The sequence below is a fragment of the Fusarium venenatum genome (genome assembly GCF_020744135.1).
Source record: "Fusarium venenatum strain MPI-CAGE-CH-0201 chromosome Unknown EDB82scaffold_4, whole genome shotgun sequence".
NCBI lineage: Eukaryota > Fungi > Ascomycota > Sordariomycetes > Hypocreales > Nectriaceae > Fusarium > Fusarium venenatum.
In genome coordinates, this window is record NW_027072132.1 from 2,005,337 (window position 1) to 2,030,626 (window position 25,290).

The 25,290-nt window shown below is 48.9% G+C and overlaps 11 protein-coding genes across 11 annotated transcripts; 6 read left to right on the forward strand and 5 right to left on the reverse strand.

The window, feature by feature from the left end:
- Positions 1-34: 34 nt before the first annotated feature.
- EDB82DRAFT_512744 (ras family-domain-containing protein) lies at positions 35-1,589 on the forward strand. Its single transcript, XM_065608924.1, has 3 exons — positions 35-449; positions 513-576; positions 632-1,589. Exons 1-3 carry the CDS (start codon positions 372-374, stop codon positions 1,192-1,194), a joined length of 705 nt encoding a protein of 234 aa, XP_065463259.1. The 5' UTR covers positions 35-371; the 3' UTR covers positions 1,195-1,589.
- Positions 1,590-2,004: 415 nt separating this feature from the next.
- Positions 2,005-5,084, forward strand: EDB82DRAFT_561312 (uncharacterized protein; the record flags this gene model as incomplete). Its single annotated transcript, XM_025737502.2, has 5 exons — positions 2,005-2,183; positions 2,245-2,354; positions 2,413-2,735; positions 2,790-3,153; positions 3,211-5,084. Exons 1-5 carry the CDS (start codon positions 2,143-2,145, stop codon positions 5,082-5,084), a joined length of 2,712 nt encoding a protein of 903 aa, XP_025592356.1. The 5' UTR covers positions 2,005-2,142.
- Positions 5,085-5,508: 424 nt separating this feature from the next.
- EDB82DRAFT_512751 (kinase-like domain-containing protein) lies at positions 5,509-9,519 on the reverse strand. Its single transcript, XM_025737503.2, has 5 exons — positions 9,093-9,519; positions 8,778-8,964; positions 6,245-8,678; positions 5,990-6,191; positions 5,509-5,939 (listed from the first exon to the last, which is right to left on the reverse strand). Exons 1-5 carry the CDS (start codon positions 9,170-9,172, stop codon positions 5,900-5,902), a joined length of 2,943 nt encoding a protein of 980 aa, XP_025592357.1. The 5' UTR covers positions 9,173-9,519; the 3' UTR covers positions 5,509-5,899.
- Positions 9,520-10,479: 960 nt separating this feature from the next.
- EDB82DRAFT_529196 (uncharacterized protein) lies at positions 10,480-11,469 on the reverse strand (the record flags this gene model as incomplete). The annotated part of the gene is made up of 1 exon (XM_025737504.1): positions 10,480-11,469. The coding sequence occupies one exon, from the start codon at positions 11,467-11,469 to the stop codon at positions 10,480-10,482; it is 990 nt and encodes a 329-aa protein (XP_025592358.1).
- Positions 11,470-13,767: 2,298 nt separating this feature from the next.
- On the reverse strand, positions 13,768-15,671 carry EDB82DRAFT_300105 (Alpha/Beta hydrolase protein). Its single transcript, XM_065607431.1, has 3 exons — positions 14,935-15,671; positions 14,868-14,886; positions 13,768-14,754 (listed from the first exon to the last, which is right to left on the reverse strand). Exons 1-3 carry the CDS (start codon positions 15,202-15,204, stop codon positions 13,952-13,954), a joined length of 1,092 nt encoding a protein of 363 aa, XP_065463260.1. The 5' UTR covers positions 15,205-15,671; the 3' UTR covers positions 13,768-13,951.
- Positions 15,672-16,025: 354 nt separating this feature from the next.
- EDB82DRAFT_479830 (uncharacterized protein) lies at positions 16,026-16,727 on the forward strand (the record flags this gene model as incomplete). Its single annotated transcript, XM_025737507.1, has 2 exons — positions 16,026-16,146; positions 16,237-16,727. The coding sequence occupies 2 exons, from the start codon at positions 16,026-16,028 to the stop codon at positions 16,725-16,727; spliced, it is 612 nt and encodes a 203-aa protein (XP_025592361.1).
- Positions 16,728-16,754: 27 nt separating this feature from the next.
- Positions 16,755-17,740, reverse strand: EDB82DRAFT_300034 (uncharacterized protein). The gene is made up of 2 exons (XM_025737508.2): positions 17,560-17,740; positions 16,755-17,506 (listed from the first exon to the last, which is right to left on the reverse strand). Exon 2 carries the CDS (start codon positions 17,272-17,274, stop codon positions 16,783-16,785), a length of 492 nt encoding a protein of 163 aa, XP_025592362.1. The 5' UTR covers positions 17,275-17,506; positions 17,560-17,740; the 3' UTR covers positions 16,755-16,782.
- Positions 17,741-17,881: 141 nt separating this feature from the next.
- EDB82DRAFT_529200 (40S ribosomal protein uS10) lies at positions 17,882-18,355 on the forward strand (the record flags this gene model as incomplete). Its single annotated transcript, XM_025737510.1, has 3 exons — positions 17,882-17,923; positions 17,994-18,261; positions 18,315-18,355. The coding sequence occupies 3 exons, from the start codon at positions 17,882-17,884 to the stop codon at positions 18,353-18,355; spliced, it is 351 nt and encodes a 116-aa protein (XP_025592363.1).
- A 1,221-nt stretch (positions 18,356-19,576) lies between these two features.
- On the forward strand, positions 19,577-22,709 carry EDB82DRAFT_300128 (uncharacterized protein). The gene is made up of 2 exons (XM_065607432.1): positions 19,577-22,137; positions 22,193-22,709. Exons 1-2 carry the CDS (start codon positions 19,738-19,740, stop codon positions 22,262-22,264), a joined length of 2,472 nt encoding a protein of 823 aa, XP_065463261.1. The 5' UTR covers positions 19,577-19,737; the 3' UTR covers positions 22,265-22,709.
- Positions 22,710-23,278: 569 nt separating this feature from the next.
- On the forward strand, positions 23,279-24,153 carry EDB82DRAFT_579163 (histone-fold-containing protein). Its single transcript, XM_025737512.2, has 3 exons — positions 23,279-23,488; positions 23,608-23,745; positions 23,804-24,153. The coding sequence occupies exons 1-3, from the start codon at positions 23,479-23,481 to the stop codon at positions 23,965-23,967; spliced, it is 312 nt and encodes a 103-aa protein (XP_025592365.1). The 5' UTR covers positions 23,279-23,478; the 3' UTR covers positions 23,968-24,153.
- EDB82DRAFT_512774 (Sedlin) lies at positions 24,154-25,244 on the reverse strand. The gene is made up of 2 exons (XM_065608925.1): positions 24,743-25,244; positions 24,154-24,619 (listed from the first exon to the last, which is right to left on the reverse strand). Exons 1-2 carry the CDS (start codon positions 24,925-24,927, stop codon positions 24,316-24,318), a joined length of 489 nt encoding a protein of 162 aa, XP_065463262.1. The 5' UTR covers positions 24,928-25,244; the 3' UTR covers positions 24,154-24,315.
- Between the last annotated feature and the right edge of the window lie 46 nt (positions 25,245-25,290).

Here is a 25,290-nt window from a genome sequence, read left to right on the forward strand (position 1 = left end):
TAGCAACAGATGAGTCTTGGTCGCTGTAGTGGCAGCTGCATGTGGCTTCGTCATCAGGGAAGCTAGCCAACCAACGTCGCTGAAAATGCTTAAGAAACCGCCTGGATGGAACCCGCCGCTACCGCTACCGACTTCACCTCAACTGTACTGTAACTCTACTTACTTCACTGACGTCGCGTCTTTATCTCCTCCACTCCAGGCAACTTTCAACAAACCTTTCTACTCAACCATCGACATCTCTCCTGCCTGTTAGATCTCTCACTTCTACGTTACGTGTCTGTCCCCGAGGACGACATTGCTATTTCACTTGTCTATCCAGGCCTTGACAACCCAATCCATCAGTCAACTCATCTCCGAGCGATCCCGCGACAATGGCCGATTCTACCAACGCCCCCAAGCCAAGCAGTAGCGTCAAGCTGGTGCTTCTTGGTGAAGCTGCTGTCGGAAAGGTACGATAGTTGCGACCACTTGTTGCGAAACGACTCATCAACATACTAATTGAGCTGCGGTAGTCATCTCTCGTATTGCGCTTCGTTAACAATGACTTCCAAGAAAACAAGGAGCCCACTATTGGTGGTATGTATCTTCTTTTTATCTCCCTGTATGCCAATACTAACGAGTGCATCAATAGCTGCCTTCTTGACTCAGAAATGCAATCTCCCAACAAGGACCATCAAATTTGAGATCTGGGATACTGCTGGTCAAGAACGTTTTGCCTCGCTGGCTCCTATGTATTATCGAAACGCCCAGGCCGCCCTCGTCGTCTACGATCTCACCAAACCCACATCCCTCATCAAAGCCAAGCACTGGGTTGCTGAGCTGCAACGACAAGCTTCTCCCGGTATCGTTATCGCACTGGTAGGTAACAAGCTGGATCTTACAGGCGACTCATCCAGTGCCGCAGGTGCGGATGGAGAGGAGGGCGACGACTCTGGCGATGCCCGCAAAGTTCCCACGGAAGAGGCTCAGGCATATGCGGAGGAGGAGAGCTTACTGTTCTTCGAGACCAGTGCCAAGAGTGGACATAATGTTACCGAGGTATTCACTGCCATCGCAAACGCTATACCCGAGACGTCGTTGAAGAGCGCGAGGGGAGCTGGTGCATCAAATGCTGCCAGCCGGGGAAGCGAGGAGCAAAGAGTGAATCTTGGAGGCCCCAAGGACGCCGGCGCCAAGGATAGTTGCGCTTGCTAGACAAATTTGAATGGAGAACTGTTGGTCAGAGGATGAAGCGGGAGGTACAGATGACGAATCCTTTTCGTATTGTACGTAATTCTGCCCTTTTCCTGCGAGTCACTTGCTTGGGAATGATGCTGGAGAGAGCATCTGGGAGTTGATTTTGTGTTTTTCTTGTTAGCACCTAGCAATGTTTTGATGCGGCTCGAATGGACACTTGGTGGTCACGTTTCTAGCTCTTATGATTACAACACTGTTTGACTACTCGTGAAGATGTGCACATGCAGTTGGATGAGGGAGACAGCTGGGCAAGTGATTAGGTGACATGTGTAGCTTTCCGAATCATAACTACGTACCTAGCAATCAATGTTATATATCAGTACCTAGGTACTTTGTGCCTGTTATTAAAGCCCCAGGCTTAATGAGATGCTTCAACATTTTACGCCATGCGATCGCGTCTATACGCCACGTGACATTACATGATTTTTTTATCGATTATTGGATGGAACAAGCAAAAGATACTTTGAGGCTTTCACTCTAGACCCACTCCTTTTTCTCGCGAATTTGAACCTCATCACTGCCCTGTTAGCCAGTTGGTTGCTGTTAGTGTTTGCGTCAGAAGCAAAGTGAAGCAAACGGACTTGGCTCTTGTCTTTATTATACTCAATTGTTTCTTTCTTATACTTTTTCTAAGTTTGGTTTGAATGAACAGCGCCTGCATCAATACTTTATTACTTCAAAAATTCTTTAATTAATTCTTTTTCGCGCTCACGTGTCGCCGATTAAAAGCAGACTCACTGTGTCTCTGTTGCACCAGGCACCACCAAAAAAGATCGGCCCTGCTGCGTACATCTTCCTCCTCAACCTCCGTCTCTTCTTTTCTTCCCGCGCACAACCTTCCCATGACGCTTCCTCGGCTGTCTTAGGCTTTGCCCTCAGCTTTGGAGCTGTTACCAAGATTTCGCAATGGCGTCAACAATCACAGAAGCTCAGGCGGAGCTTATTCGGTATGTTACAGGAACCTGATCGGTCGCGCCAGCAGCCAAGCTAATAACTTCTTTTTTCCAGCTCTCTTGCCCCCGACGATATTCCCATCAAGCTGCGATGCGCGATCTGTAGTAAACTCGCGGTCAACGCTTACCGTCTTCCCTGCTGCGAGCAGGCAATCTGTGAATCATGTACGCGATCTGCCTCTCGAAAGCTTTTCAACGAAAGAATGTTACTAACTACGACAAGGCCAGTCCAATCTACCCGCATCGTGCCCTGTTTGCGAACACTCGCCCTTGTCCGCCGAAGACTGCAATCCCAACAAATCACTGCGAACTACCATAAGAGTATTCTTGCGCACTGCGGAAAAGAAGCGCGAAGCGAGTCGGCCGAAGGAAGACAAAAATTCAGAGCCCGCAACACCTGTCGAAGCACCGAAACAGAATCTTCCAGATACAGAAATGTCTGCGGTCGAGACAGCTCTAGAACATAATTCGGGAGTAGACGCGCCATCGAATCAAATTGACAGGGCCGAAAACATTAAGAGTACTCCTGCCCAACCCGCCAACCAGGTACATCTAAATTATTGATCATGTCTTTAAGGTTCTACATCTAACAACTCGCAGGACATCAGCTCTCATGACAATACCCCTACCACTAAGGCTCCCGGGCATGACGAAGCAGGCGACATTCAAAATGTGCCTGCTGAAGGCAGTGTAGAGGAGGTCGGCGTTCAAAACCCCGACGAGCAGACTCTAACAAAGCAGGATGTCACCGGAGAACCGAACGGCGAAGACGAAGGCGATGAGAACCAACAAGGAGGAGATGGCGAGGATGAGGAAGATCAAGAGAAGCCCGAGTCCGAATCCACAAACGGCAACTTCCCTAATAGCAGCTTCTCTGGCTCTGGTGATTTCAACCAGATGCAGATGATGATGGCTATGCAAAACGGTATGGCGCCGAACTCTTTCGGCAGCTTCCCCATGATGGGTAAGTCATAATATCAAGTCAACTGGCCACATGAAAATGATGCTAATTCTATACAAGGTATGCCGGGCATGGGCATGGATCCGATGACGATGCAGAACCTGTACATGAACGGAGGCTTTCAAGGCATGGGCATGAACGGCATGGGTGGCTTTGGGGGTGGATTTGGCCAAGGCTCCAATAATAACTGGAACGGTTCTCAGTCGTGGAATTTCGACCAGAATAATTACAATCAAAATGGTCCTGGCATGGGAACAGGTGATTTCGGGGGCTTTAACTCAGGATTCCAGACAGGATACAATCAAGGTAATTATGGTCAATTCAATGACTATCGTCGCAACAATTTCGGACGTGGTCGAGGCCGAGGCCGTGGTTACTATGGAGGTTACGGCCGTGGAGGTTACCAATTCGGAGGTAACGCCCACTACCAGGATCAAGCTCAGTTCCCTCAGCACGGGTCCGGTCAGAATGGCCAGAACAGCATTGATGCGGATGGCCAGCAAGTGGATGAGAATGGTCAGCCAATTCAAAAGGACGGCACTGAAGGAGCTGATGAGACGAGGACTTCGAATACAGGACAAGCCGATGGATCCAGTGAGGCCACAGGAAATGAGGTTTCTGGCGATGTTTCCTCCATTACACCTGACATGGGACCTGGTACTTTTGCTGTTCGTCCAGTTCCGGTTCCAGATGTTCCGCTGAATGCGCCAACTGGCCCCAAGGCTATGAGGCAAGGTCTCCCTAACACAAGTCTTCATCATCTTCGAGCTCGTGGTTACCAGGTTGGAAGTGAAGTTCCGCTCGGCAAGTCGACCCCTTCAGCAAGAGACAGCCCAGCCGAACGAGGCCGATCCAGGAGTAACTCTTTAGCCCCTAGCCGTGCTGGTACTGATGCTCGCGAGAAAGATAAGGACCAAGAGTCTCAACGTGAGCATAGCAAAGATCAGTCTCACGATCATGACAAGCACGATAGAGAACGTGATGACCACGGCCAAAATCAAAACCATACGGGATCTGCATCTCGTACCGTCAGCAGGAGTCGTAGTCGGAGCAGAGGGCATAAAAGCTCTCGTCGACGTAGACGTTACCGCTCGGAGTCCGTCGAGGATGATGGCTACGATGACGATTCCCGGCGCAAGAAGCACCGAAGCCGACGCCATCACCACGATGACGAAGAGTCCTCCCGTTCCAAGGATAAGGACAAGGATAGGGACGACAGATATGCTGGTCGAAACCGCTCCACTTCGCCAGCAGAGTCCAAACGATCCAGCCACCGCAGCCGCCGTGATAGAGACTCTGACAAGCGGAAGGATCGAGAAAAGGACAAAGATGACCATCGTAGTGATGATCGTAAGAAATCCGGGCATCGCTCCTCGCATCGAGATAGGGACTATGATCGCGAGCGACGTCGGGACAAGGACAGAGATCGCAGCGACAAAGACCGCAAGGACCGCAAAGATCGACATCGGGATAGAGACCGACGTGATCGCGACCGAGACCGGGAGAAGGACAGAGATCGTGAGAGTCATCGGGACCGTGACAGAGAGCGTGACTCAAAATACAGCAGCAGGCATCAATCGACCGACGCTGGGACTGCTTCCAACGACAAGGATCCCAAGCCTCCTTCTGGCCCTCGCAATAACGACACGAAGGCCAACTCTGTGAGTCGAACCGAAAGTTCAGGCAAGGATCCTCACACTCTCGAACGTGAAGCTCGCGATCGCGAACGTCTACTCAAAGAAGCGCAACGCATCGCAGGCATGACAGGTTGGAAGCGTAACCGTGGTGACGATGGCGGTGATACGGGCTCACGCAAAGGACGCCGGACCGGATCCTCAACGTCAGCTCGTCGAAGTGAGGTCATCAACGGCGGCGATGAGGAGGAGAGAATGCGAAGGCTCGAGGCAGAGAGAGAAGGCGATCGATGGAGTTAGAAACCCAAGCGATCCCTGAGGAAACCCACCAAAGTACGGAGAAGATGAAGGCACGCTCTGTTCTTCCTCCCTGTTTCCACATCTCCCCTTATACTTTACCGCTGTTTTCGTCACTTTGCGAAATGGGCGTAAGTTTTCTTTTTTATTACTATCAGGTGTTGGCGGTTATGCATACCATATGGTACCATGTACGAGTAACAAAAAAACCAAGGGAAAAGGCGGCTGCATTCAAAATGCTGGGTATACATATAAAATTATTCATTGGGGTGCTGCAACATGGAACGAGGTAGAAAAAAACATGCATTTCAGATAACATGCAGGCTGGCTTTTACTTTTCTGTAGGCATTGTGTGCAATGTCTTTAATTAAGTCTTTAATGAGAAAAACGAAAGGGAAAAAAAAGAACACCAGGCATTTCAATGACTCTTTGCTGTGACTCGATTGTTGTGATATGTATGACATGTATAAATATACGAGGGAATATGATGTTCAAAAATGTTTATATTTCTAGCCGTTGAAAGCAGCTTTCAATTGCTATATCCATTTCCTCCTCTTCCTTCTCTGCAGTCCTTCTAACCCTTGATGGGTAAAAAACTCCTTCCTCTGTCATTTTCCTTTTAATTTGTGATCCATCAGTTATCATATAAAAACTCGCATCGAAGTATGTCGGCGTTTCAGCCATTTCTATCGTCCGCAACGCCATCTCATATGCTCCCGAATTATCCCAATGCAACACCTAGTTCTTTGTTGATGTTTTCATTATGTGTTGAAACCTGTCGATGCCTGCCTGTCGAGTCTTGATCGTGCCGAGTTTGTCTAGTATATACCTTGAGTGCGATATTGGAAAGTGTCATAACTACAGGAATGTCAGTAAGGCGTAAATAATGTGAATGTGCGGTTACTTACAGTCGAGTGTAGTAGCTACCGAACGACTTCGCGACGAGATCATCCACAAAATGTTCTGCTTCCTCCGCGCTCAGATGGAGTTGGAACCTCTGCCGGAGAGTGCTTGTAACTTGAGCAATACCAACCGCGAAACAAGGCATGCTAGAGTCATGTCCCATCATTGTTACCAAGTCAATGATGTTATCTGCCGAGCGACGTAAAGCTACAATTTATGTTAATCATCTTTCCCTGTGAAAAACCATTGAGAGGACTAACCTTGGAAAGCTTGCTTGCAGAGTCTCTTGTAATCTTCAAAATCGGAAGACATGGGTCCACCCAAAACATCGACATATTCGTGCGTGAGTTTGAAAGGAGCAGCTTCAAAGCCAACAGAGCCAGGCGAGTTGGAAAGCATAAAGCCAAAGTCAATATGAATAATGTGGCCCTCGCTGTCTACCAAGACATTACCGTTGTGCCGATCCTTGAGCTGCAACACGTAGGAGATTATGCTGTATGCCGCCAAAGACTTCTTGAATGCGTCAACTCCGGCACGGAAATCTTTGCTGTCTGGTTTGCCAAAAGCTTTCAGGAAGTGATCTCTCAAGGTCGCGATACGATTGCGAGGATTCTGGCCAGACTCGACGGAAGCGAGAGTAAGACTTCGCTTTAGGGAGTGGAGAGACACGCCGCTCGTAATGGTTTCAATGAGACCTGATGACTCGCCTGTAACCAGTATTCGCATGCGCTTCACCCAGACATCGGTGCCAGCATCAACCCAAATCTTGTGACATACGTCGATAAGCTGGCAAGCGAACGCTTCTTGTCGAAGATCCGCTCCTGTCTTGACAATGACACTCACTAAATCCCAGTTTTTCATCCAACCATAAGGTGAGGATTTGCGGATTCGTTCCTTCTTGGCCTCCCAAGCCTCACCAAAGACGGCCGCACTAGGGTCGTCGCGATCACCACGACGTTGCACACCACCAGTCTTGATATCGTTTTCCATTCGTTCGCGGCCCGCACTGGCATTGAGGTTGGGGTCGATTTGAGCATCTTCCTCCAAATCAGGATTGTTTACAGGGATCGGAGTTGTGCTGGCTTTGGCGATGATAGTGTCGAAGGTTGGACCCTGTTCATCGACGTCGAAGCTCTTTTCCTCAAGACTCTGCATACTAGCGATGATCTTAGCTCTAATAGCAGCCACCTCCTGTTTAGGGCGCTTCCCGCTAGTAGCCTCAAGTTGTGCAAGCATTTGAGAAGCCGTTCGCATGTGTGTAGCTAGAGCAGAGAAATCAGGCTGGTCGGCTGGCGTGCTTCGCTGTATTGGCAGGGTCATCCTTCGCGAAATGGGTCCCGGGCTGTTGGATCGGGATGTTCCTGTACCGGATGATCGTGGCGTCGTCAAGTCCAATGTCGAAGTGGATGGTGTAATCCCGATGGGAAGACGCTGAGCATTCTGACTTTGTGCAGGCTGTGTAGTAGCCCTGACTGGTGACTCGTCGATACCTTTGAGCAATGGTGAGCTTCCCAAGTCGCCGGAAGCAGGCTCAAAAACACTATCTAGTGCGGGTTCTGGAGTTTTGACTGTAGGCGAGAGGCGAGGCGAGTCAGAGAGATCGAATATTCGCTTCGCTCGAGATGTGCCTCCAAGAAGAGTGTTCAGAAGCCGGTGATTTTCAGGCGTATCGGGGTCAAAGGAGAAATCGTCCCTCAAAACCTCCACCATGATCAGATAGGGGACCTTTTCTGCACTGTTTAGCACTGTCGCCTCTGCGGGGTTCACGCGTACGATGCGATGGTGACGGCTCTTTCCAGGTGATCCATTAACCAGCGTCGGAGGGCAAATAACCGGAATATCAACCTCGGCTGGCAAGTCCTGTGATATTAAAGCCAGCTCTGCGCGAAGGGCGCTCATTCGAGCAGGCTTAGGAACCAGCACCAATCGATTTGAGATACCCTCCAAGGCTGTCAAGAATTGTGTTTGCGACCTGAAATAATGCTGCCTCAGAAGCCTCGTCTTTTGTACGGGGGACAGGTCATTTACAGCAAGAATCGCTTTGGCATGATGCGAGTGCCTCCTGTTGGGATTGTCGATCGGACGTTGCGTAGGATCTGCTGAAACTGGCGTCGTCGGTCTCGTCGGAGGCCGGGCAGACGGAAGTGGGAGAGAAGATGTGCTAAGCTTGGCTCCTTCCAACGATCTCAGCTCAAGGGCAGACGGTCGAGTCGTGTTAGCCGGCGTCCTTGATCTTTGGGGTGGGATGATCACTGGCGGCGGTTGGGGACTACGGGCAGGCTTGGGAGAAGAGTCCCTAGATCCTTTGGGGTCCGGCGCACTGAAGGTACGAGTACTCTCTCGAGCGCGCCTTGAGCGTGAATTCCCTGCTGTAACCGTACGTGCCCTCGAGGGCTTAGTGTTCTCCTTGGGTTCCTGCGTGTCATTAGTGACGGGCTGTGGCTTGCGGGCCTGGGCAACTGCGAGAGGACCAGCCCACTGCGGAAACATTGGCAGTGCAACACTAGCAAGCACGAAGCTAGAGAGGACCGTAACGGGCAGAACATTCTCGGTTATCTTCTCGTGTCGAGCGGTATCCGCCAGCCCAAAGACAATATGCTGGACCTTGTTATATACACGGCGACATGTTTGAAACGAGTCAGATGACGGATTGGACGATAAATCGTGGAGATATGTCTGAAACAACCAGAAAGTCTGCGCATACAATTGTCAGTATTCTGCCACCGTACAGTCCATGACGTGGTGGTTCTCGCATTCCATGTCAAAGGCTAAGTTGAGCATAGTTACACGTACCAGCAGCGCAGCTGTGACGGATTCCTCGCACAAGTCCATCAAAAACTCCTCCAATGCCATTGACTCATTGTGCACGCTGATTATAAGGTGGCATAGCTGTGGTAAGAAGAACTCGATGTCCTCGTAGGGAAACTGGCGCAGCTTCTGGCAGAGAACATAGTGAATCCCCACGTGGTCGGCGTAGCGGCTGTTGCGACAGGTGGCATTAGCGATTGGCGAAGTCGGAGACGGCGGATGAAGCGAGATGGTCAAGTAGGGGACGTGGCCAGTATCAACACTCGGTAGAGGGCGTGCAGGGGGTTGTAAGAAACTCACGAGAGGTAGGAGACGGGGAGAAAGGGGTTGGAGTTGAAGACGTCGGACTCAAGGAACCTCTGAAGCAGGTCCCACGACATTGGTTTACGCGGGGGAGCAAGCGCCTGTAATGGACAGCTGGCGGTTCGTCATCTAGGGTTTGTACAATAATTGAAAAGAACGGAAGGGATGCTCCTATAATATGTGATTAGGAGAGCTAAAGGTTGGCGCTGCAGCGAGAGGACGAAATCAAGAGGCCATTCATGTGACAAAGTTGGTTGATGTTGACGAAACCGTCCCAGTCTGCCTTCTTTAGTGGGAGGATTTACAGGAGTCGCAGCGGGTAAGGTAGACTAAAGGCGTCCATCCGTCTTAGAATAATAGTGGATAATTTCAAAGGACGGCGGTATCGCTGAGGACCAAGGGTGGGAATAATACTATCTAGCTGGCCACTTGGCTTTAGGTGATTCAAGCTAAGAGCTCACCTCTGAGAAATAAAGGAAACCCTCCTGGTAGTCCAATGAGACAGCTTGCTGCACCCCTGAGGCCGAGCCAAGCCTGGGGGCACTAGACTGGAATACTGTCCTGGAATTGGACTTGAGACCGCATGGGCATATTATGCATGGACCCTTTTGGCGACTCGGAGGGCCATATCCTTCTCCATATTTTCTTCATAGAGATTGTCTCATTAACCAGTTTTTAAAGTACAAAAGTAGCATGTCCTGCACATATAATTATATCAATTCTTACATGCCCTCAATCTACAAGTTTATTGCATAATTAAATTCCCTGTTATAGTTTGCTGCTCAATTGGAGGTTCGTTGCTGACGTCAGTTACCCTACGTCAGTGGTTTATGGTACTCCAGGGTAACAACAGGTAAAATCAACCCAAGACAAAAAAGGACGGAATTGAAGAGGACCGATCACAGAGAGTAGAACGAGAATAAGGTTCGGGTTTATCGCATAATGACTTTTAGCCACAAAGTGAGGGACGAAGTCACATTAGCCTTTAATAAATCACATAGACTTACTTGACAACCCTCCAAACCTTGCTCCATATGACTATTCATAAACCATCATTCTTTTATCAAGTACAAGCGATTAATGGACAAGGGAGTATAATGATATTCCGAGAAATTCTATATGGCTGCTTGAACTGGAGATGATTCCGCGAAACACCAGTAACAATCATATCCATCCCATAAACGTATAATGATACGCAAGCTTCAAATAACATGACAAAAGCTATGGGACGAACTGTCTTCCGTAGCGCCAAACACCGGCTCGATGCGAGTCCTCCCGAACGCCAACCACTTGATCATTATTTCTCATGACACGTCCCAAAAAACAAGAACAACAACAAAATGCTTACACAACAATCCTTCACATAGGGCCAAAGCACAACCCTCTATGTCGCTTTCTTCTTTCGACCACCGCGTGTTCTCTTTTTGGGTTCCTCAATTTCCTCATCGCTTGAGCTCTCCTGCTTAGCTTTGGACCTGCTGCCCTCCTTCTCGTTCTCAACGCGACTAACAATTTCACGTAAGAAATCCCATTGTTCATCTGTCTCAACAACTTGCTTGAGCATTGATGCAGTAACTCTCTTCGAGCCCTTATCCTTTGCTACGTCGGCGCTCTTCGTCACGAGTTGAATCATGAAAAGCTCGAGAGCTTTGCCCACGGCAATCGGGGTTTGCTGCGCAACTTTGCCAACTTCCTCGTCAGCCTGCATAATTCGCTTGATTCTGGCTGTGGGGAATTTGGTTCGGACGGGAGATGGGTCGATTGCAGGCGCCGCAGGGGGCGCGGCTTTGCGCGGAGGCATATTGTTATCGAACGGTGAAGCGCCAAACGTAGAAGTTCGTTCCAGATCACCAGCTGCGGTCAGCAGTGGGAAGGGCGTGTCGTATGTGGTCGCGTTGTGGTTGGAAGTTTGCTCTGGGTATGCTTGGCCGAGCGAGGCGTGTCGCGCTTGAGGCTGTTGTAGATGTGAATGCGAATAGGCAGGATCACACTCGTAGTCGTAACCGGAAAGTCTTCTTTGGTCCGGTGTAGAGTAGATATAGTGCTCTGGGATAGAAGAATGTCGCGATGGGTAGGGCTGATATTCCGGTCTTGAAGTTCTTGGTTGCGCAGAACGTTCTTGGTAGTCTAACTCTAAATGATGGTACGTGGAATCGGCTGAGATACGACTGGTATTGTTGAAGTGAGGAGAAGGGGGAACGTAGGAAGAAAAAGAAACAGATCTGGCGTAGGTTGGGGACTCTGCTTTATATTCGTATCCCGGCCTAAAGTGACTGTCGGTTTGTGGATGATGTACTTCTTCCTGAGTGGGACCGTTTGAGTAAAAAGAGGAGAGGTCCGGAGACTTGGGGGCATAACTGTCGTCGGCAGACATAATAAATTTTTTTGTCTGGGTCTTTCTCCTGCGGAGCGATTGGGTTTATGGTGGGGCTTTACACACCGAAGCGGCCGGGCTAAAATTATTAAAGTCCACCAGGAAGCCAGTTAATGAACGAAATCCTCTTTGTGGATATACGGCTATTGTACACGAGCCGATCAACGTCGATAATAAAGAGCAGCGCTGTATGCTGCGGATGACAAGGTGCCTGGCGGCACAGACAAAAGAACAGCGGGGTGATGCGAGTCTGCGTCACAGAACAAGGTGCTGTAAGCACGAAGCTGTATGTGATTTGCTTTTCACCGTTGGACTTGTGTTTTTGGAATTTCCTTTTGTGATCAAAAGAAAGACACACAACAAAATAGTAGGTAGCTGAAAACCAGATCACTAACAGTCAATGACTTGCTTGTTCGATGGGCCGGGTTGAGTCTTTGTATTGGCTGTTGTGCTCTGTTTGGTTATTCAACCAAAAGCGCGACCATCCGAGTATAGTACTGAGATATATGTGATGGGAACCTAGAGCCTGGGACAAGGAGTCAAGAGACAAAGCGATAGCTGAAAGGGAACTCTCTGGGCTAATATATCATACGAACAACAACCCCAAACACTGACTAGTTTGCCAGGAAGGCTAGATGCTGCAGCTGAACGGGTGCCGATAAGAGCCGTGCGTAATGGACAGGGGAAATAAGGAGTTTGGTTCACGAATCAGAAAGCTTGGGTTCCCGTCCCTTGACAGGGTTTGGGAATGACGATGTGCTCTAATTTGACGCGATGGTCGACAATGCAGTGTGGCCGTCCTGACGGGTAAGGTAAGACTTAGAGACGCAGACGAGGAAGAAACGACAAATTGCTGCCTTTTCAACTGTTGCAAAGCGGTTGGTTGCAGCGCAGTAGGAGGGGACGGGCTACTAGTCTATGTAAGACAACCCCTTGCAACCAAGATGACAGCAATTGGATCTGCTCTGTCAACACTCTTGGTGGAGGCAGTAGTAAGCGGGTTGAAACAAGGTTCGGAAGGCAACAATGCGCGTGTAAGCCGGGTGATCAAGAAGAATATTTTGAGCCTCAATCGAACTGGTGGTGTGGATGTTTAAAGCTGGTTGTTAATGATAATGATGATGACGACAACGATGGTGATAATAAAGAGGTCTACTGTGACATGAAGGATGTGTACAGTATGGTAGCCGATAACTCGAGGGCGTTTAATAGACGTGGATATTTGCTTTGGTGGGACTGATCTGTATAAAATATGAGCGTGTAAGTGAGTGCAAGGGATAATGTAATGATACAGTAATGTTGGACCTGAACCTCGGGGTGGAGCAGTGGATCATATAACCAGCCTGGCTGTAGGTTACCCAGTTCCGGTAATAACTGAAGGCGATGGCTGTGGTCATGCGTCGCTATCGCGGAGGTAAGAGGCGTCAGTAATCGGCAATGGTATTCGACAACGCGGCGGCAGATGGCGGGGGAAACGAGGGAATGCCGGCCGTTTATATGTGCAGATGGAGGGCGGAGGGATGTCTCCTGTATTTACGAGACGGATACAGGCTTGTGACTTGACGCCAAACACCAAATCAGAGACGGCGTCGTCTCAAGCTGATCCTCGGGCATGCACATACAATAAGTAACTGTCCGGGCGGGTTCTGTAAGGAACCGCCCATGGACGGGATCTACAGGCTCCCACACTGCGCTACAGTACGCCATGGTAGTATTTATGCAACCTACTCAGCTAGGTACCTGCCCTGTTGCCTTGTAGAGAGGCTGGAATCCAAATGTTTAGACTACCACGTGTGCCCCACACCATAGATGAGCATCATTTTACCAACCTTCGCATGTATGGATAGGAACTTTAGTTCTTCATCAATGATAATTTCATTCTTACAACACTGCGTCTACTTGAACTTGAACTTAGGTTTCCTACCTCACCCAATCCTCAGAACTATGGTGCGGTGCTATATTTCTTAGAGGAAAGTTTCTTGTTTCTGCAGTTGCATCGTCAACCTCAGACATAACATGGCTTGAGCTATCTATGCCTCACATCAGCCGCACAATGCGCCTGCGCGCTGGTGGAGTTCATTCCTTCCATACTCCTCCAAAAGATGCGCGGAAACCTAGCGCTGATTCAGACACTGAAGTAGCTGGCATGGCCTGGATGCCTTCGCAGTCCCAGACGCTTCAGCCTTCCATCCATAGCTCGCGCCAGTATCGACTGAACTATCTACCGTATTATTAACACAACACGCCACCTAGCGATCCATCCTGCAGGCACGCATTCCGTTCTATGCCATGTAAGTTTAAATGTTTTTCTTCTTCTTTTATCAATATTTCTACTCTGTTTCTACACGTGTTTATGATGATACAAGTTGAGCTTTAATCTCTGAGCAGGCCTGGTGAGGACGAAGCCGAGTTTTACACTATGGTTCCTGATTCACCAACTACAGGCCTTGTCTGTGAATTTTTACTTGATCTAATCTGACTGCTACACTTTATCACCGTTCAATGTACCCCACTCAAACATTCGTCTTCTAATCTCCTTGACAGCAGTTCGAAGCCCTTGTAGTCGCCGCTCCTCTGTGCTCGAAAGGAACAGCGAGGCTATTGGCCATGCGTGGATGCCCCCATCAAATTTCTGTCCTTCGGCCTGAACACCAATTTTGGCCTGTCTCTTGAGAAAGTCTTCAGCATCTGGGGCAAAGACCTCTTCTTCCCCAAAGATGATAAAATATCCTCGTTCAGGACTGGCTGCTCTCCAGAGCTTGTCGTCGATGCAATTTCCGGGGGAGGCTGGCTGCTGTTGGATCATGTTTTCACCCGCATACTCTTGTGCATACTTCCACAGAGTACGCTTGTCCAAGAAGTCACTTTTGGAATTATAGTGCAACTTCGACATGAGGGTTATCCATGGCGAGATAAGTGTTGCCATTCGGGGCAAGGGTAGATGTGGTGGATCAAGATCAGTAAGGTTACCTCGGATACCGGAATTGACGCCTTTGTCCTGGCTGCCTGCTTGGGCACCCAATTCGAGCAGCATGCTGAGGATCAATGAGCCACCAGCTGAGTCGCCTGAGACGCAGACCTTGGAGGCGTCCTTGACAACTTCGAGAACATGCTTGTAACCTTCCAGTGCTTCCAGAACCTGTCTTGGGTATACTCGATCGGGCACCAAAGTGTATTCAAGCGCAAATATGGCCGGGTTTTTGAATCCAGCTTCGACCAGGAGGTGATGCCAGGTCATAAGAAACTCGAGATAAAAGTAAGTTGAACCCATCAGGAAACCACCGCCTTGTGACAATTAGTATTACGTAGAGAAGAATTGTACGAGTTCCGCGTCCTACCATGGACATAATAGAGGACAAAATCCGGAGGATGCTCTGGTCGGTGCATAATCCAGGTACCTTTGGTTTGAATAGCTCCCTGTTATCTATTAGTTAAACAGCCAGCTACTAGAAACAAAAGGCATACTTGTCCTATATTATACTCTCGATAGTGCACTGGAGACCTGATGTAGCCATGTCGAAGCATCCGCCACCGAGTGAATGGCAGTGCAACGTATTTGCCAAAGAAGACCCTCCCAACTTTGGCGGGCATGTGAGCAAACGCATATCGTACGCAGCGTATCACGAAATCCTCGAACACTGTGGCCGTCTGTGTAAATGCGAGTTGTCGACTCGGGTGAGTCAAGTAACGATCGGTGACAAATTCATAGGGTAGTTGTATTACTGTGTTTGTCATGTGAGGTGAGTTAACTTGTGACAGACATTCAGCGAGTCTTTACCCACATAGAAATGGCAAAGCCTTGAGGGCCGTGAACAGAGTAAGAAAGAATCCAGCGTTCCATATGAGCTGAGGCGCAAGAAATATGAGAAAAACTCCGCAGTCAACGAGGGTTATAGGGCCGAGGATCATAGTGAGGAAGCCTTTGCCTGGGTCATGGAAGTCCGAGAGAGAATGGCTGGTAGTGTTCAACACATAAGTAAGTGTTTTAATAACAGAAGCGTTTAAGAATTGACCGGGGTAAAATAAAGTAAAAGAATAAATAAAAATGAGTATCCGTAACCAAATCGCTACAGATTGCAGTAGATCTCAAGATCTATCCCTGACGCGTTGAGAGAGACGGGTATCAGATCGATGATGGAGGGGCTGGTGTCGTCTGGTTTAAGTGCTGGGATTTGGAAACCCGCCTAGCCTGACAGATAGTTGTAAACAACAACCCTCCTTACATGTGATGCGATGACTTCAATTATTAAACTTCAATATCCATATTTCCTCTCCTTACCCTAAAGGAAAACTCATCACTTGATTAATGCGAGCGAACGATAATGATATTTCGTCGTCTTGCAACAGCTGACATAATCTGGTTGGGGCCAATTTCTCACCGCATTCAGATCATGGCAATGACAGCGAGTGGGTTTTAAACATCTTCTCCATAAACGGAGCTTAACATCTCAGGATCTACGTCACAGCTACAAAACGAGCTGTCGATACCAACCGCTTGGCATATTCAAAAGAGAAATCCTCAAAGCTCGTTCATATCGACAATTCCCTCATCCAAAATGGGCGAATCCCTTCCAGAAGAAGCGCCTTTCCCGCTGACTGATGTTGATAAATGGGTTCTTTCACAAACGGACGAAGAATTTCACAAGCATGACTGGCAGGAGCTAAAGGAAATTATTGGTAAGTGACTCTAGTTGATCATCTACTCGACGACTACTTTCCGCTGTGAGACTTGCCATTGATACCAGTCAGAGGCGAACAATTTATCAGTCTTGAAGCGCAAGCCTTCTGACCTTCGTCGATACATGGCTTGGACTGCCGAAACAAAAGCAGAGTATGGCTCCATGACAAACTACTTGCTCGCCAACCGCCTACCCAAGGAATGGGGCAACCCGCCTTTCACCCCTGCGTCTTCTGTTCCGTTTGAAGACCCTTCAGACTACCGTGTCCTGATTAATGACTGGCCCTATGGCTTGGATCCTGAGATTCGGCATATTGTCGTATGGTTGCGCACAACTATTCCAACAGATCCCGAGACTGGCGATATGACGCCCGAGAGCAGAGCGCTGGTTCAGTTTTTTGTAAAAAAAACTTTCATTGATGCTCTTGGCCCAGACGGAGAGGATCGAGTGCTGTGGTTCAAAAATTGGGTAGCCCTTCAGAGCGTGCGCGCTCTGGAGCACATTCATGTTTTGGTCCGTAATGCAGACGTCGATACCCTGGAGCGATGGACAGGAGAGCGTCCGAAGCAAATCACTTAGACAGCTAGACCGATCGATGCCTGAGTAGATAGAGAGATAGAAACAATTGACCTAATTAAGCAGCACGGCGCGCTCTTCGATTGCCTGGGGGAGCTGCACCGGCGCCAGCATCACCAGCTCCTTGAAACTCGGCCATCTTCTGCTTTCCCATACCGAGCAGTCCACTTCCGAGGTACAGGCCGTAAGCAGGGAGAACAAGCCATAGGAACCAAGCTTTGTTTCCGAAGAAAGTGACGAGAATCACAGAGGCCCAGGTGACCCAGATAACGTCAAACATGTACTCAGTTAAACCAGGAGAGGACAGATCTTCACCAGCTGTGCGCAGCGCCTTGGTCGTCGGGTCGTACTTTGGTCGGCCGGAAAACTCGAGAACATACTCGCAGATGAGCGCTGGAACAGAAAAGAGACCGTATAGCCAGAGAGATCGAGAACGGAATAGAAAGTGAGCGAGAAGAAAGAGGGCGTTGATGACAAGAGAGCCGACGTGGAGGTTGTTCAGCGCCGCGGCGTTAGATTTGGCGCGATCCTTCTTCGCTTTCTGGGCCATTGTGACTGTTGTATGCTACACGTATAAAGCCGATAGGAGCCTTGCGATGCGGTAGACAAGAGAACGAAAAGCCGTTTGAAATGAAGCTCGAGTGTTGAGTTGGTGAGTAAGTGGAATGACGAAACTGGACGTTGATGACAAGGGATCGCCTTCAATTGCAGTGATCTGATAGGCACCTCCACTTTCCGACTTCGGGTTGGCCTTATCCTGGTGTAAAGCTCGTCCAAGAGCACTAAGTAATGAAATGAGACTTCATATCGAGTAACAGCATGTATGTATACCTACCTAAGTATGTTTACAGTTCTATATCTCCAACTTTTATCACATAAGTACCTGTCAGACATTCAGTTTTGAGTAAAACGGTTCTTGCTATTTCATGCCTACTACCTAAGTTCAAGATCCAAGAAACTGGATACCTACACAATCACGTGCAGATAGGTGGGGTCATAGGCACGATAAGCGATAAGCGCACAACTTTTTGAATTGGGGCTAAATCGTGAACAACTCTTCTACCTACTAACAAAAGGAATCAATCCCTCATCCCTCCCAGGCCGTCATCACGTTACCGTTGCAGTCGCCTTTGCCGAGTCTTGACAGCCTATTCACAATGTCTCACCAGAAGAACGAGAAGGAAGTCGGTGATGCTCCCGTACGTTGATACAATCCCCCGCCTACGACTGCGATTGCGACTATGGCGACGGTGCTAACACCTACATTAGAAGAGCCACCGCATCCGAATTACCCTGACCAGCCGAAAGGTCCAGTCTCTTGAGAAGGTCAGCGCTGAGCTTATTGAGCGAGCTCGCAGCAAGGGCCTCACCATTAAGGGCCCCGTGCGTCTCCCCACCAAGAACCTCAAGATCACCACCCGAAAGACCCCTTGTGGTGAAGGTTCCAAGACTTGGGACTCTTACGAGCTCCGCGTCCACAAGCGCCTCATCGACCTCCACGCCCCCACCGAGGTTGTCAAGTCCGTCATCGTCAACAGTAAGGGATCCCGTTTCGTCAGGGTAGTTGCAGAAAAATTAACAAGTTTACAGTCGAGGCCGGTGTCGAGGTTGAGGTCACCATCGCTGCTTAAATGTGGTCACGGTCCTAATCAGTGGTAAAAAAGCCCGGTGGTGTCCTGGCATTGTGAGGGAAGGGAATGATGGGAACATCAGGATCTTGCCCGCAACAAGAGTGGTGGATATAGGATACTCAGTCATGATTAATGAATATCTGAGAACCGCGTGTTCTACCATTCAAAACTACCATCTGACGTTGCCATTGTGTTGACATTGTATACTGACTTGAACGGACCGTATTGATTCGCAACTTTGAACTACCTACCTAGACAAGACTAATTCAAGGGTAGATGTAGCTATTGGACGATCCCTAATTGTTTAGCATTCATAGTATCAGCGATCATTCTTTTATCAGGAAGGAGGAAACCCTGGACACTGACGTAACAATCGAAAAAAGGGGGCTCTTACCTATGCCTGAGCAAGCACTCTGGGTTCATATCAAGGATACAATATATCTGGATTCCATAAAATACCTTATTTGCACCTATGTCTCTGTTGTAGCACTACGAAACCTCAGTGGCAGATATATTTGAGACCTGTAATTACAGGTACTTATGCTATGGTTAGGGTCAGGAGTCTTTGTAAGTACATATACTTAGAGGCTCGTTGCTAGGCGCAACCCTGAACCAATCACAGCAAAGTATATCCACGATTCTAGGCAGGTACCGCGCGCTTGCCATGGAACCCGTCACTACCAAACATTGAAGCCTGTTTAACGTTCAGATTTGGACCTTCCATCTTCTCTTACCGCATCCTCTTTGAAGCTCAGACCGAGTTTGCAATTCATACCATGTGCAACTCATATCGAAGTCGTATTAGCTGGTAGCAGGGAAATTTGTCTTTCTTCTTCATCCTTTCTATACTTTTGAGCTTCCCCCTTAGTCTCATCTTCATCAACATCCTCGCTCGCTCTGGACCCACCGTTCCCGTCCGTTCACGAAACGTTGCCAGCCATCGATTGACTTTGACGATTCTTTTTGACGACCTCTTGCATGCCCCCTAGGTTGCAACATTAAAATATCGCCTCGAATCGAAGACTTTCCTCGCGTACGCCATCTCTTTTTTTGTTGCATTAATTATTAATTCCTTTGTCGAAGTCGAAAGCGACTGCGACCAGCTAGTGACCGACCCACGGCTGCTTTGTTTTCTTTCGACTCGACTGTCCCCGCTACCCACGCGAACGGCCCATACAGACAACAAATAATTGTTTGGTCAAACAGAAAGACCATTCATTCGGTCGCGAGTTATTCGGTCACTCCCCGCTGAAGCCCATATCTTGTTTTTTATTCATCGACGTCTCATGGCCAGCATACCTCGTTAAGGAGCATCGTCAGCGCCTTCATCTCCCGAACACCCAAACTCCTACACGTCTTGTCGCTGGACAGCAACATCCAGCATGGCTCCTACCCCGACGGCCGTTAATGGCCTCCTAAGACAAGTCATATATTACCATCTTGACAACGCCTCGTACGACAACGCCCTTTTCTTCTCCGAACGCTTGACAGCACAAGACCCAAGGTCCAGCGAGTCTACATACCTCTATGCGCTATGCCATTTGCGTCTTGGCGACTATCGCTCTGCTTACGACGTGAGCAAGCCCATAGGGTATCGAGGCGCTCATTTGGGCTGTGCCTGGGTATTCGCTCAAGCTTGTTTGGCACTCGAACGATACAAGGACGGTCTTTCGGCTTTGGAGAAGGCTCGGAGCCTCTGGGCCTCAAAATGCAGCTTGGGAAAACACAGCGCGACAGCCCGAACGGCTCTTCCTGATGCACCTGCAGTACTGTGCCTCCTAGGAAGATTGCATCGAGGCTACGATGACAAGAAGAAGGCCGTTAGCTGCTATGAGGAGGCTCTCCAGCTCAACCCTTTCATGTGGGATGCTTTCTCAGCTCTATGTGACCTTGGCGTAACGGTTCGCGTACCAACTATCTTCAAAGCCAACGACCCGCTCGTCCATAGTTTTGACGTGGAAACGAATCCATTGATAACAAGGGAAGGATCTGTACCAATCCCTTCCGACCTGCCCACAAAGAAGTCGCAAAGAAATGCCGTGGTGGATGTTGGAAACGATCCGTTTAGCTCAAGTCATAACACTGATAGCATCGAGCTGGCAAATGGTGATTCTAGTCAGGACATCCATAAAAGCGACTTCATGCAAAAGATACAGGAAGGACGTATGCGCGGTACAACATCAACTAATAGTAGCTCTGGCTTCGACGGCATGGAGACGCCTTCAGGCCCATTATCATCATTTACGACGTCATCCCGCCTCGGTCAATCTCACGAGCCTCCGCAAGCACCACCTCGCCGGACACGGCAAGCACAGGCTGTTGACCAAGGACATGAGGCTCCTCCACGAATGAACTATCGGATAGGTTCCCGGCGCACAAGAGCGCAAGAGAAGGGACAACAAGAACAGTCAACAGAAAACATAATGACTGACGCATCTAACGCCGCACCTTCAGCATCGTTGCGACCGTCCATAACAGCAGCGGAAAGGAAACGGACTGTATCAGGACATCCCGCACAGCGAGCGGCAAATTCAGACGAGCCGACGACAACGCGGCGTAGTGCAAGGCTTAATATGTTCCGACCATCATCCAAAGCAAACTCGAGCGCGACCACAATAGGAACGTCGGCTCCCAGGGAATTGAAAAAGGCGAGACCCCCCATCTCTCGAATCGTTCGACCTGGTTCCAGCGGCAACAATGTTGGACGTGTGGTCAGTGGTAATCGAAAGCCTCTTGAAGATGCTCACGTAGAGATTGATCACGGCGAGGTGCAAAAACCCAAAGACGTGCCGCCACCTCCACCTGTCCACAAGACATTGGAGTTGGATGCTCCAAGGCTCGAAGAAGGGCTTAAATGGATACTTGATCTTACAAAGAAGCTCGCGAATGGATACTATTCCCTGTCTCGATTCCAATGCACCGAGAGCCTCCAACATTTCCAATCCCTTCCTGTGTCTCACCAGAACACCCCCTGGGTGCTCGCTCAGATGGGACGGGCTCATTACGAGCAGGCCTCATACGCCGAGGCTGAAAAGTTCTTCCGGAGAATGCGAGTGCAAGCGCCTTCGCGCCTTGAGGATATGGAGGTGTATTCGACGATCTTGTGGCACTTGAGACGTGAGACGGATCTCTCCTTTCTAGCGCATGAACTGGTGGACTCAGCCTGGCTCTCCCCTCAGGCTTGGTGCGCACTTGGCAATGCTTGGTCATTAGCACGCGATCACGAGCAAGCTCTTAAGTGTTTCAAGAGAGCAACCCAACTGGACCCCAAGTTTGCATACGCATTTACCTTGCAGGGACACGAGTATGTTACAAATGAAGAATATGACAAGGCGCAGACGGCATATCGACAAGCGATATCTGCCGACAAACGCCACTACAACGCCTATTATGGTATCGGAAGGGTTCAGGAACGCCTCGGCGCATACGAAAAAGCCTATACGCACTTCCATGCCGCTCAAAGCATCAATCCCAACAATGCAGTCCTGATCACTTGTATTGGAACAGTGTTGGAGAAGCAGAAACAGATAATGCCCGCTCTTCAAGCATACAGTAAAGCAGTAGAGCTTGCCCCTCGCGCCGCCCAAACCCGGTATAAGAAGGCCAGAGCGCTACTTGCTGTTGGCCAGCTCGAACAGGCACAGAAGGAGTTGATGATATTGAAGGACTTGGCACCAGATGAAGCAACGGTCCACTTTCTTCTCGGCAAACTATATAGAAGCATGGGCGAGAAGCAGCTCTCAGTGAGGCACTTTACTATTGCTCTTGCCCTGGATCCCAAGGTAAGCCAGCTAAATGTTTTGTATTTAGATAATCACTAACGTTAATTGTTCACAGGCAAGCCAGCAGATCAAAGAAGCCATTGAGAGCTTCGAGGACGACGTGGAGATGGACGACTCAATGATGTGATGATTGTAATGAACATTGCGATTTTAAAGAGTCTGCACTTGCGTTTGGCAACCTTTGGTTTCGAGATGATGAGCGTAATGAAGTATATGGAACCTGGTTCCAGTGATTGAAAGGCGTGAGTTGAGCTGTTCGATCAAACTACGGTTTGGTGGTGGCATATATGGAATAGGGGTTGGTGGCTGGCGCTACTGTTCACTTTGGTACGAGAGCATTGGGCATGGCATTGGCGTTTTCTGGTATCAGCAGGTCCCTTAAGTGACCTGTATTCACGTACGCAAATGGGGTAGTGGCTTCACTCTGTGTATGTGCAACCCGTGCATGGGTGCGGGCTGTAGCACTTGTACGTTATGAAGGCTTGAGGATGAGAGTTAGATAATCGACGAGCTGGCGGATGATACCCTGAAGATAGTCAGAGTAGCAAGACCGAGCCCATGAATGCCTACGAATAATGAGTTCCTACCGCGTTTGCCTGTGAGTCAATGGTCTTTGACTTGAGGGTCCTGTCATGAAGACATTAAACGATAGAACATGCACTTGACAACACAGGAGATACTCTGGTTCATAATAACAATGCAAGATGTTGGCATGGCTGACTTAGATGTCGATGTACTATTCAACGTCAATCATGCCTGTAGGAAACATTGTGAAACGTACCACCATGCCTGACGTACATGAGCTGGATCATTCAATAAAGACACCTACTGATGTCAAAGATCTGATCCATTAGGTTCTGGTCCTTTGTTTAACATAAAGCTAAGGTAGTAATTGCTAGTTGCACGCGACTTTGCGCGTTTGGTAGCTGGATCCACTCTACCACTCCCCGCCTTTGTCATTTCAGTTACTACTGTTCCATTTCTGCAGCTTGGGGCGGGAGTGATCTAAGCATCTGACCAATCAAAAAATTGGACATCAGAGCCACTCATGCGCGCTTCTACAAGCAGTATAGCGTTTGAATTACACGATTTTAGGTGCCCATTTTTCAGTGATTATGCCCGCATTTTACCAGTGATTTTCGGTGCCTGCAAGCGTTGTTTTTTACTGATTGCCTGCACGTATTTATTTCTCTCCTGCTCGCCCCCCCACAGCCTTCAATTTCCCCTTCTACTCTTCTCACTCCGCATCTCAAACGCGTCTTCCAACCAAACGGCATTTAAACATCTCGATAACGCGCCACATTCATCTCTTTTCATCAAATACTTATCTCATCTATCAACATGACTGGACGTAAGTACTTTATCGATTTGATGCACCATCTGCGATGGGCGGTTTTCCACAGACATGCCCAACACGTCGATGTATCGCATTTATCATGAGCTTCATAACAGTCACTAACCATCTCTCAGGCGGCAAGGGCGGCAAGGGCCTCGGCAAGGGTGGTGCTAAGCGTCACCGAAAGATTTTGCGAGACAACATTCAGGGTATCACAAAGCCCGCTATCCGACGTCTCGCTCGTCGTGGTGGTGTCAAGCGTATCTCTGCCAGTAAGTTACCAACTATGCTCTGCTTGTTCATAAGCAAGATGCTAACAAGTTCTTTCAGTGATCTACGAGGAGACCCGCGGTGTTCTCAAGACCTTCCTCGAGGGTGTCATCCGTGATGCTGTCACCTACACTGAGCACGCCAAGCGCAAGACCGTCACTTCTCTCGACGTCGTCTACGCCCTGAAGCGACAGGGCCGTACCCTCTACGGTTTCGGTGGTTAAGCATTTACTTGCACACCGGGTGGCTCTTTTGGCTTTGAGAAGGATTGTACAGTCGCACATTTGCAGATACTGGGATGGATGTATTTGACACGGCGTTGGGGAAACACGGATATGATATTACCATTAGGCGTCATGGAAGACGACCTTGCGAAATGAATACCACATTGAACATTTAACTCCGCTCCCTTGGCTTCTTGCATGCTTATTCGTGATCGCTTGCCATCCCTCTGACCGCTAGTAGAAGCATTCGTATCAAACCACATTTCGATGAAGAAAGCATTCAGTATACTGTTAATTCTTGAAAATGCAAACATATGGTATCATAAGAACACGTAACTCTGTCTAAACTCAAAGATATTTTCTCCCTGCTGCTGCTACCCGCGTCCTGAAGATAGGACTGCGTACCTCCATGTTGGCACGGTAGAAAGGACTCATAATCGCCTTGACCCAATTCTCATACACCTCTGTAAAGAACAACTTGATAGCCTCTTCTGTGGCCTGGCTGGTAGGGTTGGCGCCGATAGCGGTTGATGATCGCGATGATGTGCCAGTCGGGACGATGGGTTGATGAAGGAGGAGGAATTTGACGTTGCCGGCAGTGACGAAGCATGAGATATAATTGTTGAAGAATTTGTCGATACACTTTAGGTACCTAGATAATGTCAAGGCCAGGAAGTCAGCTCTCTGTGAAGCAATGTCGACTTCGATTCGCGATGCAGCAAAGCCCCTTCCCCTACTCTCAAGCACACCCCTTGGGTGCGTTGTGACCACTTACATTTGTCCATGCGACCACTGCACTTCCTCTGCGATATCAAGACTTGAATGTAGGATAAACTGGTTCAAATGACGGACTTGATCACTGAAGCGCGACTGGCCATCGCCGCCCTGTTTCGATGTGCCGAATTCATGTTCAAATAGCGGGTTGTCCTGAGTGCCAACGATGGCAAAGTAATAACTCATGATGTCGCGTGGTGATCAACTGTGTGGCAGGAGATTTGTTCTGTTTTCCTGGAGTATGATGGCAATTTGGGAGTCTGATACATTCGTTAAGATTATGGTTGTCTTTTGCGCCGAGGTGTAGGTTGGGTGTTGAATGGAATGTAAGGTATGGGCTGCTGTAACTCAGCTTCGTAGCTAACCCCCACTGCAGTATGTACCTAGGTACTACATCCCCACTGAACGGCCTACGTTTAGCTGTCCCTGGGGTATCAGAAAAATTGACCGCTGGAAGCATAAGAGACGAAATTAGTAGGTCACTTTAAGCCCCTTTGGCAATAGTTCTAAGACTACTTGTTTTTATACCCTAAGACTTAGTAGGCCATT

What these genes read in the sequence shown, in the direction of transcription:
- EDB82DRAFT_512744 (XM_065608924.1), top strand. Translation starts at nt 372, where the DNA reads ATGGCCGATTCTACCAACGCCCCCAAGCCAAGCAGTAGCGTCAAGCTG. An exon ending in GTGAAGCTGCTGTCGGAAAG is followed by an intron (nt 450 to 512) that starts GTACGATAGTTG and finishes GAGCTGCGGTAG; the next exon opens with TCATCTCTCGTATTGCGCTT. An exon ending in CAAGGAGCCCACTATTGGTG is followed by an intron (nt 577 to 631) that starts GTATGTATCTTC and finishes GTGCATCAATAG; the next exon opens with CTGCCTTCTTGACTCAGAAA.
- EDB82DRAFT_512751 (XM_025737503.2), bottom strand. Translation starts at nt 9,172, where the DNA reads ATGTCGTGGGACCTGCTTCAGAGGTTCCTTGAGTCCGACGTCTTCAAC. An exon ending in CTCCCCGTCTCCTACCTCTC is followed by an intron (nt 8,965 to 9,092) that starts GTGAGTTTCTTA and finishes CTGTCGCAACAG; the next exon opens with CCGCTACGCCGACCACGTGG. An exon ending in GGTAGCTACTACACTCGACT is followed by an intron (nt 5,940 to 5,989) that starts GTAAGTAACCGC and finishes ACATTCCTGTAG; the next exon opens with TTATGACACTTTCCAATATC.
- EDB82DRAFT_300105 (XM_065607431.1), bottom strand. Translation starts at nt 15,204, where the DNA reads ATGACAAACACAGTAATACAACTACCCTATGAATTTGTCACCGATCGT.
- EDB82DRAFT_300034 (XM_025737508.2), bottom strand. Translation starts at nt 17,274, where the DNA reads ATGGCCCAGAAAGCGAAGAAGGATCGCGCCAAATCTAACGCCGCGGCG.
- EDB82DRAFT_300128 (XM_065607432.1), top strand. Translation starts at nt 19,738, where the DNA reads ATGGCTCCTACCCCGACGGCCGTTAATGGCCTCCTAAGACAAGTCATA. An exon ending in CTCTTGCCCTGGATCCCAAG is followed by an intron (nt 22,138 to 22,192) that starts GTAAGCCAGCTA and finishes AATTGTTCACAG; the next exon opens with GCAAGCCAGCAGATCAAAGA.
- EDB82DRAFT_579163 (XM_025737512.2), top strand. An exon ending in TGTCAAGCGTATCTCTGCCA is followed by an intron (nt 23,746 to 23,803) that starts GTAAGTTACCAA and finishes AAGTTCTTTCAG; the next exon opens with TGATCTACGAGGAGACCCGC.
- EDB82DRAFT_512774 (XM_065608925.1), bottom strand. Translation starts at nt 24,927, where the DNA reads ATGAGTTATTACTTTGCCATCGTTGGCACTCAGGACAACCCGCTATTT. An exon ending in CAGTGGTCGCATGGACAAAT is followed by an intron (nt 24,620 to 24,742) that starts GTAAGTGGTCAC and finishes GACATTATCTAG; the next exon opens with GTACCTAAAGTGTATCGACA.